Source organism: Megachile rotundata, chromosome 2 (genome assembly GCF_050947335.1).
Source record: "Megachile rotundata isolate GNS110a chromosome 2, iyMegRotu1, whole genome shotgun sequence".
In the NCBI taxonomy this organism is placed as follows: Eukaryota; Metazoa; Arthropoda; class Insecta; order Hymenoptera; family Megachilidae; genus Megachile; species Megachile rotundata.
In genome coordinates, this window is record NC_134984.1 from 22,981,062 (window position 1) to 22,999,075 (window position 18,014).

The 18,014-nt window shown below is 28.0% G+C and overlaps 6 protein-coding genes across 13 annotated transcripts; 4 read left to right on the top strand and 2 right to left on the bottom strand.

Moving 5' to 3' along the window:
* Window positions 1-163: 163 nt before the first annotated feature.
* Window positions 164-2,870, bottom strand: Der-1 (derlin 1). The gene is made up of 2 exons (XM_003706830.3): window positions 2,222-2,870; window positions 164-2,148 (listed from the first exon to the last, which is right to left on the bottom strand). Exons 1-2 carry the CDS (start codon window positions 2,658-2,660, stop codon window positions 1,835-1,837), a joined length of 753 nt encoding a protein of 250 aa, XP_003706878.1. The 5' UTR covers window positions 2,661-2,870; the 3' UTR covers window positions 164-1,834.
* RpL12 (ribosomal protein L12) lies at window positions 179-1,335 on the top strand. The gene is made up of 4 exons (XM_003706829.3): window positions 179-320; window positions 401-474; window positions 602-992; window positions 1,288-1,335. Exons 1-3 carry the CDS (start codon window positions 284-286, stop codon window positions 986-988), a joined length of 498 nt encoding a protein of 165 aa, XP_003706877.1. The 5' UTR covers window positions 179-283; the 3' UTR covers window positions 989-992; window positions 1,288-1,335.
* Window positions 2,871-3,119: 249 nt separating the features above from the next.
* On the bottom strand, window positions 3,120-5,088 carry l(1)G0320 (signal sequence receptor subunit 1 l(1)G0320). Its single transcript, XM_003706977.3, has 5 exons — window positions 4,847-5,088; window positions 4,354-4,521; window positions 4,013-4,272; window positions 3,677-3,944; window positions 3,120-3,613 (listed from the first exon to the last, which is right to left on the bottom strand). The coding sequence occupies exons 1-5, from the start codon at window positions 4,908-4,910 to the stop codon at window positions 3,546-3,548; spliced, it is 828 nt and encodes a 275-aa protein (XP_003707025.1). The 5' UTR covers window positions 4,911-5,088; the 3' UTR covers window positions 3,120-3,545.
* A 326-nt stretch (window positions 5,089-5,414) lies between these two features.
* PICK1 (protein interacting with PRKCA 1) lies at window positions 5,415-8,392 on the top strand. 8 transcript variants are annotated; one of them, XM_076539308.1, is made up of 8 exons: window positions 5,539-5,615; window positions 5,974-6,153; window positions 6,257-6,288; window positions 6,436-6,495; window positions 6,621-6,646; window positions 6,910-7,228; window positions 7,304-7,499; window positions 7,627-8,392. In XM_076539308.1, exons 6-8 carry the CDS (start codon window positions 6,914-6,916, stop codon window positions 8,319-8,321), a joined length of 1,206 nt encoding a protein of 401 aa, XP_076395423.1. In that variant the 5' UTR covers window positions 5,539-5,615; window positions 5,974-6,153; window positions 6,257-6,288; window positions 6,436-6,495; window positions 6,621-6,646; window positions 6,910-6,913; the 3' UTR covers window positions 8,322-8,392. The 8 variants fall into 8 exon arrangements, with proteins under 8 accessions (XP_076395409.1, XP_076395388.1, XP_076395401.1 ...); XM_076539281.1 differs by lacking the exon at window positions 6,621-6,646; XM_076539273.1 differs by lacking the exon at window positions 6,621-6,646 and having other exon boundaries at window positions 5,439-5,539; window positions 5,974-6,288.
* Window positions 8,393-8,823: 431 nt separating this feature from the next.
* GAA1 (glycosylphosphatidylinositol anchor attachment 1) lies at window positions 8,824-11,937 on the top strand. Its single transcript, XM_003706979.3, has 10 exons — window positions 8,824-9,049; window positions 9,160-9,377; window positions 9,510-9,666; window positions 9,742-9,950; window positions 10,034-10,251; window positions 10,439-10,626; window positions 10,792-10,916; window positions 11,055-11,251; window positions 11,348-11,518; window positions 11,598-11,937. Exons 1-10 carry the CDS (start codon window positions 8,908-8,910, stop codon window positions 11,869-11,871), a joined length of 1,899 nt encoding a protein of 632 aa, XP_003707027.1. The 5' UTR covers window positions 8,824-8,907; the 3' UTR covers window positions 11,872-11,937.
* A 212-nt stretch (window positions 11,938-12,149) lies between these two features.
* Window positions 12,150-17,923, top strand: Oseg1 (intraflagellar transport protein Oseg1). Its single transcript, XM_003706980.3, has 16 exons — window positions 12,150-12,315; window positions 12,559-12,668; window positions 12,733-12,853; window positions 12,954-13,164; window positions 13,351-13,424; window positions 13,506-13,776; window positions 13,877-14,038; window positions 14,159-14,456; window positions 14,538-14,908; window positions 14,990-15,382; window positions 15,467-15,881; window positions 16,086-16,312; window positions 16,373-16,754; window positions 16,887-17,053; window positions 17,261-17,422; window positions 17,573-17,923. Exons 1-16 carry the CDS (start codon window positions 12,263-12,265, stop codon window positions 17,657-17,659), a joined length of 3,504 nt encoding a protein of 1,167 aa, XP_003707028.1. The 5' UTR covers window positions 12,150-12,262; the 3' UTR covers window positions 17,660-17,923.
* Window positions 17,924-18,014: the final 91 nt, after the last annotated feature.

An 18,014-nucleotide genomic window follows, 5' to 3' on the forward strand; every position in this document is an offset into this window, starting at 1 on the left:
CTTGTAAAAAAAAATCATATTGGTAACATTGCTCTAGTAACGCATCGTTTTAATGAATTTAAAGGTACATTTTCATAATTGTGATCTCACCGTGAGTGAAACTTACTATCTTACATTTGTATATTTTATGTTATATCAAGCTACATATGCGGTCTGTATAACATTTTCTACCTTTTCGGACCGAGATCTAGCGTACGAGGTCTAGGGTTAAGTTTCCACGTTTTTATCGAAATCGTATTTCATCCACACTTGGATTTATTAGTTTTATACAGTATTTATTAAAATGCCTCCTAAATTTGATCCTAATGAAATTAAGAAAGGTATATTTTAAATTTAAGATTATTTCAATATGTACTAAAATAAGATATGAATTTGTTCAATGTGTTTATTACTTTTTCAGTTTATTTGCGATGCGTTGGAGGAGAGATAGGAACAACTTCATCTCTGGCTCCAAAAATTGGTCCTCTTGGTTTGGTAAATTCATATTTAATATAAATAAATTCAGATTTTTCATCCTCTTTGTAAAAACTTCTATTTTCATTGCTGTACAATGTTAAAGGTATTCTTGTTTTGTATAATTAATAGTCCATTATTTTTATAGTCTCCAAAAAAAGTTGGTGATGATATTGCTAAAGCTACAACCGACTGGAAAGGATTAAAGATTACAGTACAGTTGACAATTCAAAACAGACAAGCCACAATTTCAGTAGTTCCATCTGCTGCTTCTTTAATCATCAAAGCATTAAAGGAACCTCCAAGAGACCGTAAAAGACAAAAAGATATTAAACACAATGGAAACTTGTCATTTGATGACATACTCTCTGTTGCTCGAACAATGAGGCCAAGGTCTATGTCAAAGTATCTTAGTGGTACTGTTAAAGAAATCTTAGGAACATGTCACTCAGTTGGATGTACAGTTGAAGGCAGACCACCTCGTGATCTCATTGAAGATATCAACAATGGAGAATTACAAGTCCCTGATGAGTGATATGGTAGGTTTAGAGCTCTTGGCAAACTTTTCATCATAATATCTTATATTGCTAAGTATGGGTTTTCTCAGTACAATATTAGAAATAATTTTTGATATTGTGTGGAAAAGCATCTGCTTTGAGCTCCTGGTAGGGGTTAGCATCCCATCCACCTGATTAGGTGTAGTGATACTCTCTAGTATTGCTATAAACTATCAGGGATAATTGCTACTGAGGAGAAAACCTCAAAAATAAATCATCACTTATAAGTTATGTACAAAATCTTAGTTTTAAAAATATGGCGTTTTCATTGTTTCAGATATATCAAATGGAGCTTTTTAAAAAATAAAAATTTTTAAAATTGAAACATGTTTATATGTATTTCCTTTCCATCTCATAGATTAAATGAATTTTAAAGAATCAGGTATATGATTTAATACATTTTAATGTATTACCTACTAAAGTAGCATGTGGATTTTACCAAATTTAGTATAAGTACAAGAGATATTTAAACCATTAAAAACAAGATTTAATTAATATAATTTCGTATGTTAGACAAAGATATAAACAATTTTATTTTACAATTATTTATCTGGAAGTTCTGAACTATTGAACTCTAAACAAAATTTTGTTATACAATTACAAATGCAATAGTAACTTTTTACATATACAAAACTTTATAATAAAAGACATTTCCATTTTACATTCTTAATTAAATTGTTAACTAAATTTATACTGATAAATATCCTAAAACATATCCAGAAAATAAAATTATATGTTACATATTCTTTATGATGTTTCAATTACTTCAATCAAAACAAAATAATGAAAAGAATTTACATAAATGTCACATTTTATATTATAATTTATTGTCCTAACACGTGCCCTTGTCCCCAATTGTGACCACCAAATGTATTTCTAATAGGTTGTGCTGGTGCCCTCTGAGTTGATGTAGCGCCTATCCATCTCCAACCACCTCTCTGAGGTGGAAAATATGATTCAAGAATTTTTGGAGTATTTAGTAATTCTGGCCCACCAAGTTCTTGAGGATATTTAAATTTCAAAAATACATAAAGATGTCCAACTAAGATACCAAACAGTTCCATCATACCGCCTCCAGAAATAATAAGATTAAATGCAAATAACACCCATGGCAAGTACATTGCTTTAAATTGTGTACCTGTTAATTTAAAAGTACATGATTGTAGATTTCAATTAGAAATATTAAGAATTAATAATTTTATCATACATACCAAACCAGAAGTTAACAATGGCATCTTTGTTTAATTGACACCAAACATATAATATACTGAGTACCATAGGATCCATAAGATACTGAAATTCGCCAATTAGTCCTATGATAACACAGCATATCCAATTAAATAAGAGTAAGAAGCAATAATCTGCTGGCCGTCCATCGTATTCTCCACGTTCTAACCTCAATGAATAATTATACAGAAAATAACAATTTATTAAGAAATGGAATCCTGTACCCGAATTAAGTGGATAAAAGAAAACACTGGTCGCTGCTCGCCAAATTTCAAAATTGTTTATAAAACGATCGCCTATAAGTTTTAGAGAATGTGGGTGTACTAATCCAAATCTTCCGGCTAAGGTACAAACAGCAGTACATAATAACCAATATCTCGTAAAAATGGGTAAAGAATTAAACCAGTTTGTTACATCGGACATTTTTATAATAACTTTAACTTGATTGATATGACACCTCACTATTACAACTAGTCGTAAGCAACCGACTATCAGAATGACGTGTGATTGTTTAGTGACTGAACAACGACACCATGTGGATTAGGTTGGAAAGTATAACAACAAATATGGTGTCCTTATTTGTGCACATAAGTTACGCTGCATTATATTTTATTATTTATAACGATCATTTTTGTAATAATATTCAGCAGGAAGAAATAATAGCTTTTTTAAATCTGTATTAATCGAGTATCATAAAATTTGTATTGTATGAAGGTGATATTTATCTTCTCATATCTTCTACAGGAAGTTATTTATTCGTATAAATATGTTACAAAAATATATATTTTTGACTTAAAATTAAGTTCAAGTTGTAATGTAATTGCAAATATTCATGTTCATTTTTTTTATCAAACTCTACATGTTATAAACAATAACAGTAAAAATGTTAAAATTGACAGTTTTATTATATGTATGTACATTTATGTGTTTCATGACAATGATAATTTTTTAACATTATAAGTTATATAAAAAATTCACATATAATCCTTATTAGATTGTATTTATCTTGCTAATAATAATATTTAGGATTTTCTAACATAAGTTGTACACAAATTACAAAATTTATTTTATAATTTTTTTATGATGAATATGTTTTGAATTGTTTATTAATTAAATAGCAATAATAATTGCTGTCTTCTTGATTCAGTAAACAATGTACAAATTTGTTACTAGAAAATTATTTTATAAAGCCATGTATATTATTCACATATATACTTATTAAGAATATATGCATACATGTACATATGTTTATACGTGAACATACATATGCTCACTTTCACAGTTTCCCATACACACAATTAACAAAATTTAATCATCAACTGTCTTTTTAGTCCTTCGTTGCCTAGGACTTTGTCTAGGAGTCCTAGGAGATTTATCTGTAAAAAACAATCGATTGGTGAATGTTTCAAATGTTATTTGAAATGTAATAATATACTTACTAATTCTATTTAATGTTTCTTTTGGCAACCAATCATAATCTACATTGTTAGGATTAGATGTGCCCATTTCCACAGGTGTCTTACGAGTAGTAGAAGATCGAGATTTACGACCAAGAGATGAAAGAAGTTGTTGCCCTCCTACAAGGGTTAATATCACACATGCGGCTAGAAATACATACAAGAAAACTGTTTCTCCATCAAGACCATCATCTAGTTCTATAATCTGAACTGTTTCATTATAAACAGCTTCACTGAAGCTAGCACCATTCTAAAAATTATATGTTAATGTTAGTTTTTGGAATTCATGTTTTTGGAATTAAATAATTCAGTACATACAGTATCTCTATAATTTAAATTAATATTGAAACCAAATGGTCTCCCAGCAAGATTTTCTGATGGAATGAATGAATAAGCCAAAGTTGCTTCATGTTTTGGCTTTACAATTTTGTTATATGCAACAGTTGAAAAATTTTGAATATAAAAGTTGAAGTCCATTGCATAACGAAAAGAGGCATCTAGAGATTCCAAAATGAAGTCATTATCACCTTTATTGGCAAAGCCAACAAGTAATTCAACTAAATTCCCAGCTGGTAATTCTAAACATTAAAATAAACTGTTACTAGTGTTATACACAATTAATAAACCATAATGGAATATGAAAGAAGTCTTCCATGTACCTAAGGTTGATAATCCATTATAAACAGGTTTAGTAAACAATATAGTTGTATCAACGTCAGTTGAGGTAGTAGTTATTTCATCTTCTGGCTCTTCATCTGTTATTACAGAATTATCTTCTCCTTCAATGTCTACTATGTCATCAATGTTTTCATCTTCTTGAGCATAAACTATTACCAAATTATGAATGCAAATATAGTCATTTAATAAATTGTAATTTAATTACTAATTATTCATTTGACGATAGAAAGATATAAAATTTAAGAAACTTATTTTCAGCTTAAAATTAAAAATAATAATTTAAAAACAATTAAAAATTATAAAATTATTGTAAAATAAAAGATGTGTATAAGAAACAATAGGTAAATATTATTTATAATTAAAGTAAGTCAGAAAATAAAGTTTCACTACGGTAGCAACTGCTGTATATGTGCAATAGAAATTGAGATTATAAAATGAAGAAAATATTGGTTAACATCTTTTATTGTCCATTACCTTTATTCACTGTGAGAACAGTTGTCGAAATGAATATTAATAAAAAAATGCAGCATTTCTTCATTTTTGTAGTGTTCAGCAATCTTGTTTCTGTTATAAATATTGATTTTACACTTATAGATCACTCACTTCAGCAGAAGCAACACCTGACTACAATGCTTCCGAACAACAGAACCGGCTTCCACTAACGTTCGCGACGTGGAAAGCTGACAACGTATTCGTCAATTCTACAACGTGGAACATCATGTAACGTTGGCATTAAATGGGGAAAATTGAAAGTATATTACTATTACCAACTTCACAAATACAATTACTAATATTTATTTTCATTTTCAATATAATTTCAATATAATCTCATTCACAAGTTATGTCCATAAATAATACTTTATCAATAATAATATTATTCATTCACTGGGAAATCACATTCATAATACGATAAATTTTTCTTCACATGTCAGTTCTGATTGGTTCGAACATATTCTAAATGAGTATCTTCTCTTGTGGAAAGAAATATGCATTTTTTTTATTGCATTCATGTAAATATTACAGTACTTAAATACAATTATTCACATAATAAACAATCTGTTATGAAAGAATTATACAATAATAAGGAAACATTTGGTTTATATTTTTAAATTTACTTTTGACGTCATAACTAATAATCATTTGCTGTATTCACTTGTTAGAGTGGGAGTAAGTTTACATCTGTCATTTTTTGTCTCTTCTTTGGCATTTAACCTTACCTTTTTCTTCTAAACAATACAAGAAAGTATATGAAATAATTTATTACCATAATGTATTAATATCAAATTATATTAAAATTCCTTATAAAGAAATATTAACGTATAAGTTATTAATATTCTATTGAATGTTTTATTCACTAATACTATGTGATTCGTTTTCACATATTTATGTGCTTCATTTAATTAATAATAAAATATGTATATCCCTATCTGTAATATAATGAGGCAGATTTCATTTTTATTAGCCGAGTTAATTGAAAATAATGTTTGTACAAAAACATAATTATATGTAACTACATCAGGATATGTAAAATTGATGCTTGAATTTCAATATGTTTCAGCATTTATAGTAAAATATTAATATAATTCTCTTTAATATTACAGATTGCAAATATGGATTATGATGATGATTTCTTCTTTGAAGAGGATAAGATGTTGGTTTCATAAACCTGTTTATTGCATTCTTGATATGTGTTATATTTCAGTTTAAATGTGCTTGTTTTTTTCTTATAACATGCATGTTTGTATGCCACGGTGTGATGGAATAGTTTAAAGGATCAAATGGTAATATCTATAAGTAACATTAAATAAGTTAAATAAGTTTCATGAAGACTTCAAAGAAAATTGTTTTGTTCCATTAACCACCGTGTCATTGGCTAATGTGCAGATGCATCAATTTACCATGATGGAAGATCGCATGTATGCATTGTTGTTTTACTATTTTATCTTCTGCTACAATTTTTTCTTTTTCTATTTTACTTCTATATATTTTTTAATGTGTATTTTATATTTCTAAAATTTCACAAATCTTATACTTTCTCTTTTTTCTATCATTGTGGAATATAGACCTGATGTAGAACTGGTCAATCAAGATCAGTCTCTTCATCAACCACTCAACAGCACAATGTAAGTTGTGATAATGTGCTTGTTGCTAAAATTATTTTCTATATCATATTAATTGATGTTGGATTTATTTATAGTATTTTTGTATAAATTAGTAATTTAATTTTTCCTATTATAATATGAATAAGTATTCAAATATTATCAGAATATTCAGGTAAGCATTTCCTTCATTTTTATTTATTTAGCAAAATATTTAAAGCATGTATTGTTTTAACTGTTCTATGTTTGATGTTGCACAAATTATTGTATATTAAATTATTTTCTATATTTATATGCACTGCGTAGCATTTATTAGCTTTCACTTTTGTTAATTGTCAAGTTTTATTGATTAATTTTAAATGTCTATGCTTTCAATGTAAATGTAAGTACTATATTGAGTGACATTAAATTCACTTTTTATTATATGATTTTACACAGGGGTATGACCATAACTTCTGGCAATGTTGTAATACAAAAGGATGGCAGTAATCTTATAGGCATAAGTATTGGAGGTGGAGCACCATTATGTCCATGTTTATATATTGTACAAATTTTTGATAACACACCTGCAGCGATAGATGGTACACTGCAATCAGGAGATGAACTTGTAGCAGTGAATGGTACATCAGTGAGAGGAAAGACAAAAGTTGAAGTTGCTAAGATGATACAGTCATGTGATTCTCAAGTCAGTATTAATTACAATAAATTACATGCTGATCCTAGACAAGGTCGTACACTTGACATAGCTTTAAAAAAGGTTTGTGCAATTCTAATCATAAATTTGTCATAATAATTGAATATAATTTTCTATAATAAATAAATTAAATTTTAGGTGAAACATAGATTAGTCGAAGGAATGGGAAGTGCGACGGCAGATGCGTTAGGACTATCGCGTGCAATTCTTTGTAATGATGCGCTTGTGCAGCGATTAATTGCATTACAGCGTACAGAAAATTTGTACAGAGGTCTGGTTTCTCATGCTAAATATACTTTACATGCTTTTTTTGACCTAATACAAGTATATAAAGGTATATTTAATAATTATATATTTCAATAAATATTTTTATAAAGTATCAATCACATGTAAATATTAGTTCCTTGAATTAATCTTGTGTATTTGCATATGTACTATAAATTGTATATTATGTGTTTTAGTATTTGGTGATGCTTTTGCTGCAATAGGAGTGAGAGAACCCCAACCAAGAGCTAGTGAAGCTTTTAGGCAATTTGGGGAACAACATAGACAAATGGAAAAGTTCGGAGTAACAATGTTAAAAGCTTTGAAACCCATATTGAACGATTTGGGCACATATCTTCATAAAGCTATTCCAGATACTCGATTAACTATTAGTAAATATGCTGATGCGAAATTTGAATATCTTTCTTATTGCTTGAAAGTAAAAGAATTGGACGATGAGGAACAAAGTTATGCAGCATTGCAGGAGCCTCTTTATCGAGTAGAAACAGGCAATTATGAATATCGATTGGTGTTAAGGTGTCGACAAGAGGCACGTGCAAAATTTGCTAAACTTAGGTCAGATGTTCTTGTGAAACTTGAATTATTAGACAATAAACATGTTCAAGATGTTGTATGGCAATTGCAAAAGTTTGCGGCTGGTTTAGCAAAATATTATTCTAATACAAGAGATTTATTATCTGCTGTAACATTATTCCCTGTTGAAGTTGATTTATCACATTCTGCATTTCAATATAAATCTACTGGACCTCAAATGATAACTGATGGAGAAGATGTAGATGAGTTTGAGCCAGAAGAAAAGTCGAATACAACCGAAGATTTACTTATAGATACGCAAAATATTTCAGTTGCATCAGAATCTGATAACATATAGCAATGTGTTTTTAATTTACAAAGAATTCTGGGAACTGTTACGCTCTTCTAATTAAACGTTTTAGAAGATAATTAACGTAATAATGTTTCCCTCGTATTTTACACTTTACTTCCACTAGTTTTTATAAAGTAATACCAAAGATAATCATTTTAAAATATCATGTATTTTTGAAAAGTACATGTACAAAGTATTTGTATATAATATGTTTAATGCTTATATTTAAACACATTTTAGAGACATTAATTTTATTCCAGAATACGCTTTTCATAATAAGTATTAATTATAAAAATGAATGATGCATTTATTATATTCTTAATTCTTATAGTAAGCATACTATGTAAAAGTTGTTTGAAATATATATTTTGATGTTATTTCGATATAATTCAAGTAGTTCGAATAATTTATCAAATATTATAAGTATTAAATGTATTGCTTTAAATAAATCTATTGTTAAAGAAATAATATATGATCTTAGAAATTTCATATTTTCCATTTTCACATTTGGAAGTTTCAGACTGAGATATTAGTACCGTGCACAACTGTGTATACACCCTCGCGGCTCGCGGGCGTAATTGCAAGTCTGAAAATGGGTTTGTTGACAGATCCTAGGGCAGGATCAGGGAAAATAATAAAGTTCTTATTAAAATGGCAAAGACCACTTTGCTTTTTTCTTTATATAAGTGGAGTTATTTGGATATTACTTCTTGCTTTACCTGTATTTAATGACAGTAAGTACACAATTAAATGTTTCACTTAAATTGATAAAATTAGGTTATGTTGTCATGTTTGTAATTAATTATATAGAGATTTTGTACATTATATATCCTTCCAATTTTAGATACTTATTTCTCGGAAAATGCTTTATTGCCAGGATTAGTTACAAAGGAAAGTAATTTGGAACAAACAGCAAAACAGTATTATACAGAATTAGTTCATGAAATGAAACGTTATCCTGATTCAATGCCGTATGCTTGGCTAGCTGCTAAATTAAATCAACTTCATTTGGATGTTCATATTCATAATTTTACATTAATTTATCCTTTTCAAGAGCAGCAGGTAAATAAAACATGTCTTCTTTTTTGTGAAATTTGTATTTTTCAATTCAACGAACAGTTCCTAAATGTTTGCTTATGTTGTATAAAAATCACATGTACATGTGCATGTAAAAATCTATATGGTTTTTTTTAGTTTACAGGGCAAAACATATATGGAATTATTAGAGCTCCAAGAGCAGCCAGTACAGAGGCAATTGTACTTAGTGTGCCTTTTAGGTCAATTAGTAGTATTTATTTGGATACAGCTCCTTCTATTGCACTTCTTCTTGCATTTGCTAAATTTTGTAGAAGTAAGTACTTAAACAAATACTATGTAAGCAGATTTTTAATTCAAATTATATTTCAATACCTTTTTGTCATTTTAGAACAGAAATATTGGGCAAAAGACATTATATTCCTAATCACAGAACATGAACAATTAGGTATACAAGCATGGTTAGATGCATATCATGGAGTTACAAGTGGTAGTGAAGGTGTTCTTATATCTGGAGATCTTACTGGCCGTGCTGGTTCTATTCAAGCTGCTATTAATTTAGAATTACATTCAATGAAAATTTCATCTATTGATGTTAAGGTGTCATATTTTCTTTTGTAATTCTTCCAAAAATGAATATAAAACTTTATTTTATTATTACATAATTTTTTATTATCACATAGGTTGAAGGATTAAATGGACAATTACCCAACTTGGACCTTTTTAATTTGGCACAAAATATGATTGCAAAAGAAGGAATTAGGCAATCAGTTCAAAAACGTTTTGATATTAAGTATAAAAATAAATTAAAAAATTGGTGGTACCATTTTAATACACTACTTATGATGATCAGTACTCAAGCTACTGGGATCCCTACTGGGAATCATGGACTTTTCCATAGGTATTAGAAAAATATATATAAGAAGAGTTTATCTATTTAAAAATGTACAAAATAGCTTTCCAAAATATTTACATACTCTTTTTTAACAATCTGAACAATTTTAACTTGTATACAACATCTGCTTTTGTTTTTATAAAGTATTTAAAAATCAATGATAAAAACAGTTATATATTTAATGATATTATAGATTTGGCATTGAAGCTGTTACTTTGGAAGGTTTTGAAAAGCCTGGACAACAAAATTCTGAAAGAAATTTTTATCAAGTTGGTTGTATTGTAGAAAGCATAGTTCGATCTTTAAATAATTTGTTGGAACGTTTTCATCAATCATATTTTTTTTATTTACTTCCATCAACTGATACTTATGTTTCCATTGGTAAGTAAAGATATATTACTTATATACATACATGTATATTTGAATGTAAAAATGAGTACTTATTTCACTTTCTTTAAAAAGTTATTTACGAATTTGCAAAGATTTAATTATTGCTTTTAAAAAAATAAATTATTATTATCTAATTTATATTTAAAAAAATTCTAGGCCTTTATATAAGATCTTTAGTCTTAATAATTGCTGCAGTATTTATAAAGGCATTTTCTATGTGGCAAAAGCTACAAGTATTCACTTCTAATGAAAGTAAGGAAAGCACCGTTAAACAATTAAAGGTTTGTTATTATAATGATGTTTATAACGTATCAATAATAGATTATTGAAAACTCAAAATATAATTATAAACATTTTATAAGGTAATATGTTATAAGTATGATATAATTATATGAATATTATTACAACATATTTTGTAGACTGATGGATTTGATATTGGAGCTATTACTTCAGAAATATTATGGGCACATATTTGTGGGATTATAATTACAACATCTCCAGGTACATTTACGTATTTTGGTAGAAAATTGTGGAACTTTCGTACGGAAGATTCTATATACTTCAGTTTTATGGCAATAAGTATTTTAACAATACTATGGCCATTTTACTCAAAAAGGTAATTTAAAATAATAATTCGTTAATAACAACGATATTAATGGAATATATTCCTATGACAATTAATTTCGTTTATGCAAATTTTTATTACTTTTAGGCAAATGAAATATAAAAACGCAGCTCTAGTATGTGTAATTGCGTTAGTAGAGCTGGCTACTATGTTGATGTGTATAGCAATGCATAATTTTTCTCTAGCCCTTCTTGCTGCTGTAGTTTATGTACCTGTAATTTTGCCAATAACACCAAAGAAAAATTCAACTAACAATAAGTAAATACACTTTCAGAAAATAATTATTTATAGGATATTTAAGTAGAATGGAGACTGAAATATTAAATTTATGTTTCAGATTTCGCAAAATGATATCATTCCTTTGGATTCTTCTACATCCATTTATGATCTCAAGTTTGATTATAATATGCTACACATATGTACAATTTTCTACTGACCCTTTCTTATCAGTTTTACTTCGTGGATACCGCGCTACGAAGCAAGCATTTGTTTTTAGCATTATGGATTCAATGATTTATGGAAATTGGTTTTATAACGTAACAGTTTCTGTAATGCTTCCTATTTGGCTTTTATTTTGGAATATTTTGTGTTCAAATAATATACATACTTAATACATTTATATGAAATTTGTACCATAATTATTTCTTATTATCATTAAATTATTATTAGTTAAGTAACTGTGTTGATTATTATTATAGCTATAATATCATTGTAATAGTTCAAAAGGTAAATTAATTATTTGAGAAAAAATGGAACGATGGATTTTATTAAATTGGGGCTCGTACCAATCGGAGTTATGTGAGTAGAATACAGAAAAACTCGTTCTTTGTGTATAATCAAATGTTATCTTCCTATACATGTTCTGTGAAATACCGTGATATTATAGCCTTGCCGCCATTTTAACCGTTTCCGTGGAAACCACCAAAACAAACCTTTATACAAAAATGATAGGAATAGTATGTTAAAATTGTACTGAAAAAGTATCGTATAAAAAAATAAATAATGAAGATTGTTCCAACTTGGGTTGATAAAGTCCAAGACAAATCAGAACGATGGTAATTAAATAAATAATATTTTCAATAGTATGATAATGTAATTAAAAAATTATTCAGATTATACAAAAAATGTGAATATTTTGATTTTTAAACTATGCAGTTAATAATCTTCATGTTAAGAAGTAGTTTCGTGATTATAATGGTTCTATTAGCTGACTATTGATAATGTAAACTTATGTGCCTTTAAATGAAAATTATGAAAAATTATAATAAATATTGTTATTAATGCAAATATTATTGCAGTATATACGATTTATGCTTCAACCCAGATGGAACTCAATTAGTTATTGCTGCTGGACAGCAAGTTCTTGTTTATGAAACTAGCGAAGGTGCTTTGATTCAACCGTTAAAAGGTAATTGGAATTATATTCTAACAACATACTAAATTTAATTACAATACATTTTATTTCATTTTAGGGCATAAAGATGTAGTGTATTGTGTATGTTATGCAAAAGATGGGAAAAAATTTGCATCAGGAAGTGCAGATAAAAGTGTTATAATTTGGACATCAAGATTAGAGGGTATATTAAAATATTCGTAAGTTATATTCTTTTTACTATATGATATGCTTGAATAAGTAATATAAATTGACATTAATTTATTCTTTAAGTGAAATCCATTATCAAATTTTTTTTAGACATAATGAAGCTGTTCAAGCTATGCAATTTAATCCAGTATCACATCAACTTCTAAGCTGTTCTTTATCAGATATAGCATTTTGGTCTCCAGAACAGAAAGCAATTGTCAAACATAAATCAAGAGGAAGGGTCAACTGTTGTGCATGGACAAGTGATGGCCAATACCTAGCCATTGGATTGTCAACAGGCTATGTTTCTATCAGAAATAAAGTTTGTTTCATATTGCTCACAATATGTTTATTTCTAATTTCTTGATTGTCTATCTTTTTAATTACTTTTGTAACATTTCATAATCGATTTAGTTTATTTACTTTGTGTATAAGCGAGTTAATTGTCTAAAAAACTTTCTAGAATTTAGTATAAAGTAAATCAAGATAGCTATTTTAATATTTTTAGAATGGGGAAGAACAAATACGTATTGAAAGACACAATGGAGTCCCTATTTGGAGTTTGTTGTGGAATCGTCAATGGTAATAGAAAATATTTAGAACATTTCTATGATTTTTTAAATAATTACAAAATATTTTAATAAATTCGTATGTTGTCTGCAGGGAAGATCCAGTAGATGTTCTTTGTATTGCTGAATGGAATGGAACTATATCCTTTTATTCAATGACAGGAAAACAAGTTGGCAAAGATAGATTACTAAATTTTATTCCTCTTAACATGTGTAATTTTGCAGGAGGTCAATATATTTTAATTTCTGGAAGTAGTAAACAATGTATATTAACGACATATGACGGAATAAAATTAATCAATGTTGGTAATACATTTTCCTCTTGGGTTTGGAGTTGTGCTGTCCATCCATCATCTACTCATATTGTAAGACAGTAATTTTTTTACTATATCATTTCATTTAAAATCTTTTAATGGTTTTCTTGTCTTATAAATTTACTGAATTATCTTTCATTTATGTACTTAGGCACTTGGTTGTCAAGATGGTACCATAACATATTTGCAGTTATCATGGGATGTTATACATGGATTGTATGGTGATCGATATGCATATAGAGAAAATATGACTGATGTAATAATACAAAATTTGATTACTAGTCAAAAAGTCAGAATTAAATGCAAAGATTTGGTGAGTAATATTATACAATTGAATATTAATTATATTAATTTTTTAGACTCAGCAAAGTTTAATATCAGTGTCAAAACATTTATTAATTAATAATTATAAAAACTTTTTTTGTACTTTTAGATTTATCGTATTGCAGTGTATAAAAATCGTTTAGCAGTTCAGTTATCCGAACGTGTAATAATATATGAGCCATCAAATTCTAACGATGGAATGCATTATCGTATACGTGAAAAATTAAATCAAGCATTAAACTGCAATTTACTTGTAGTTGCAGCAAATAATTTAGTTCTGTGTACCGAAAAAAGATTACAGAGCTTATCATTCAATGGTATTATAGAAAGAGAATGGATACTTGATGGGCTTATAACTTATATAAAAGTTGTAGGTGGACCAGCTGGACAAGAATGCCTTATTGCAGGTTGATATTATAAAAATGTAAACATAAATGAAAATTAGTTAACATAACTAATATTATTTTTTTTAAATAATGTTTACCTAGGTTTAAACACGGGTTACATAGTGAAAATATATTTGGATAATCCATTTCCAGCATACATTGCAAAAATTGATAGTTCCATAAGGTGTCTTGATATTAGCTCATTAAAAGAAAAGCTTGCAGTTGTTGGTGATCATGGAATCCTTTCTGTGTTTGATTTATATACAGAAGAAAAACTTCAGGAATTTCCAAACGTAAACAGTGTAGCATTTAACAGCACTTTTGAAGATATAATGTGTTTCTCTAGTGAAGAATATTTAACAATTAAAGTTGGAACTTTTACGGAATATAGACAAAAATTTTCTGGTTTTGTTGTTGGTCATAATGGATCCAAAGTTTATTGTCTAAATGGTTCTTCTATTATTACAATGGAGGTAATATTGAATTTTTAATCTTTCTGGGTGTTATTATATATACATATTTTATTAATTATTAAAACTTTCTATTACGTATAGGTACCATTATCGCTATTTATGTATCAATATTTAGACATCGGTCTTTTCTCTCATGCTTATAATATTGCATGTCTTGGAGTGGCAGATTCTGACTGGTTTTCCTTAGGCACTTCTACTTTGGAAAACTTAGAACTAAACATAGCATATGCTGCTTTTGCTAGAATTAAAAACCTGAAATATATAGAAGTGATCTCTGAAGTAGAAGAAAAACTTAAATCTGGAGAATGGGGAAAAGAAGCATGCATGGCTACTGCTGCGGCCGCTATGGGAAAATTGAAAGATGCTGCAAAACTTTTCCAAAAAGCCGGCTTACAGCAGTATGCATTAACTATGTATTCTGATTTACGAATGTTTGATATTGCTCAAGAATTTATTGTCAATGGAAATAACCAGGTAACTATTTTTAATTTGTTTTCTTTTTCTTTAAGTAATTTTTGTATGTAAATATATTTTATATTTTGTGTAAAATGTGTTCAGGATCGTACGATTCTACTCCGTAGAAGAGCAGAATGGGCAAAAAGTCTTGGAGAACCTCGTGCTGCAGCAGAAATGTTTCTTTCAGCGGGAGATGTAGATCGTGCCATTAATATAATTGCTGAATATGGCTGGATCGATATGTTAATTAAAGTAGGCAGACAACTTGATAAATTGGATAGAGATAATTTAACTGTGATTGCTAAAAAATTGAAAAATTTGGGCGCGACTCATGGTGCAGCTGAAATTTTTAGTCGTTTAGGAGATGATCCTGATGTAGCAGATGTATTAGTGGAAGCTCAAGCTTGGCCAGAAGCATTTGAATTAGCTGAAAGAAATCCCAAATTAAAAGCCAGAATTTATGGGCCATATGCCAGGTGGTTGGCAGAAACTGGTCATTTTTCTGAAGCTCAGGAAGGTGAGTAAAGAAATATTGTTATCTAAAACATTTCATTCCTACAATAACTTACTGAAATTATTACAGTCAACTGAAATTGAATTCAAAATAAAAAGTATATGTGGAAATTAAGCAAATAATTATTTAATTTTTTTCTATTAAAATTGTATAAAACAATAAACACACGATCACAAAAAATATTAAAACATTCATATAGTTTCTTAGCATTTCAGATCGCGGGGCAATCAGATGAATCTGTAACAGTTTTGACAATACTGGCTAAGAATGCTGTAACTGAAGAAAGATTTCGTGATGCTTCATATTTTTACTGGCTACTTTCCCAAATTAGTTTAAATCTTAACAAAAGCACTGACGAATTGAAAACAATGTTTCTTCAGTATCATGAAAAAGCTGAAATTTATTATGCTTATTATGAAGTGCATAAATATGTTGTAAGTAAAGATTTAATTGTTAAATTATTAACTATAATAGTGATAGTAATACATTTTTAGAAGGAACCATTCACATCATTGATGCCTGAAGCTCTTTTCAACATTTCACGATTTCTTTTAACAAGAACTGAAAATATTCAAATAGAAGGAGTTTCAAGATTTACTATACTGTACACATTATTGAAACAAGCTTCCTTTCTTGGCGCTAATAAACTGAGTATGCAATTGTTTGAAAAACTACGCAAAATAAAAATACCAACAAATCAACTTAGCCAATTGGAAGTTTTGAATTTAATGTCTCGAGCTTCCGCTTATAAAGATCCTGAAGATCTTTTGCCTCTTTGTTATAAATGTTCAACTTTTAACCCTTTATTGCCATCAAATAATCAAGGACATTGCGTTCAATGTGGTCTAAAATTTCAATATTCTTTTGTAATGTTTGGTAAGTTTTATTTTCTATAAATAAATGGAATATCATATAAGCCATAGGAAATAGTAGCTAAACTATTCATGTTTGAAAGAAGATATACTTAATTTACAAGTAATTTGAAATAATATTTAATTAAAATTGTAGAAATTCTGCCATTAGTAGAATTTGAATTGGAAGAAGATATTACAGACGAAGAAGCAGAAAAACTAATAAATGAATCGCTAACTTCATCTGATGATACGGAAGATCAAGATCAGCTTTCTATCACTTCTGAAGTAGATCTCTTTACTGCGCGTTTAATGAAATATGAGGTATTATGATGCATATATTTTTACTATATCACTCATCAATTTTATGAAACAAGTAATCCAAAAGATTAAACAAGCAATAAAAAATAAATACTATAAACTAATATTTTTTAACGAGTACCTTCTCGTTGTCTGTAGGAAGTATTAGATTGTTATATATTTATAAACTATTGATGAATGAAGTATCTTTAAATCACATTTATGTTTTAGGAAAAATTGAACACTTCTAATATTATTGTGGGAAGAAGCGTTTTGAGAAGTATGGATCCGTGTACTGTATTAATTATAAAGTGGCCGAAACCGTTCAAAACAAAATATTTCAAAAATCTACTACCTGATCTACAAATTACTTTTTGCAAGTCTTGTTTAAAGGTATATACAATTTTTTCGTGTTATATTACATGAGTAGTTACTGCATCTAAATAGTAATGACATAATAACTTTGGCATGAAACTCATCTTTTTAATGTAAATGACATTTTATAATACGTAAAAAAAAATAATTTTTAATTTTTCTTTACAGCTATTTCATTTAGATGATTATGAATTGGCTTTATTACGTCATGGATATTGTCCATTTTGCAGAACATTAAATAAACTTTCTGATTAGAGTTTTGTATCAATTGAACAACTTCTTGTTGATACAGTTATAGTCCTGTACTATAATATATTATTATTGTTCTAAATTTAAAAGTATTAAAACACAAAAATTGTACAAAACATGGATAAGTAATGTATGTAAGAAGAATTAACAGTAATGTATTTATATTAAGAAGACAAAGTAATTCTAAGTGAAAGGAGAAACCTAAATGTAAAATACAATTTTTTTATTTGAAACTTCATTATTAGAAAATTAAATTTAATGTTATATCTATTCACGATTTTATTAATGAAATAGTGTATTGTTTTAGCAATAATATTATACTAAAAATCAATAATACGTTTTGTTAATTACTTTAATTATT

Coding starts and splice junctions, on each gene's coding strand:
- RpL12 (XM_003706829.3), top strand. CDS start 284: ATGCCTCCTAAATTTGATCCTAATGAAATTAAGAAAG. Junction 321..400: donor TCCTAATGAAATTAAGAAAG/GTATATTTTAAA, acceptor TTACTTTTTCAG/TTTATTTGCGATGCGTTGGA. Junction 475..601: donor AAATTGGTCCTCTTGGTTTG/GTAAATTCATAT, acceptor TTATTTTTATAG/TCTCCAAAAAAAGTTGGTGA.
- Der-1 (XM_003706830.3), bottom strand. CDS start 2,660: ATGTCCGATGTAACAAACTGGTTTAATTCTTTACCCATTTTTACGAGA. Junction 2,149..2,221: donor CATTGTTAACTTCTGGTTTG/GTATGTATGATA, acceptor TTAAATTAACAG/GTACACAATTTAAAGCAATG.
- PICK1 (XM_076539281.1), top strand. Junction 6,289..6,435: donor ACCATGATGGAAGATCGCAT/GTATGCATTGTT, acceptor TGTGGAATATAG/ACCTGATGTAGAACTGGTCA. Junction 7,229..7,303: donor TTGACATAGCTTTAAAAAAG/GTTTGTGCAATT, acceptor ATTAAATTTTAG/GTGAAACATAGATTAGTCGA.
- GAA1 (XM_003706979.3), top strand. CDS start 8,908: ATGGGTTTGTTGACAGATCCTAGGGCAGGATCAGGGAAAATAATAAAG. Junction 9,050..9,159: donor TTTACCTGTATTTAATGACA/GTAAGTACACAA, acceptor TTCCAATTTTAG/ATACTTATTTCTCGGAAAAT. Junction 10,252..10,438: donor AATCATGGACTTTTCCATAG/GTATTAGAAAAA, acceptor ATGATATTATAG/ATTTGGCATTGAAGCTGTTA.
- Oseg1 (XM_003706980.3), top strand. CDS start 12,263: ATGAAGATTGTTCCAACTTGGGTTGATAAAGTCCAAGACAAATCAGAA. Junction 12,854..12,953: donor GAGGGTATATTAAAATATTC/GTAAGTTATATT, acceptor AATTTTTTTTAG/ACATAATGAAGCTGTTCAAG. Junction 16,313..16,372: donor ATGAAGTGCATAAATATGTT/GTAAGTAAAGAT, acceptor ATACATTTTTAG/AAGGAACCATTCACATCATT.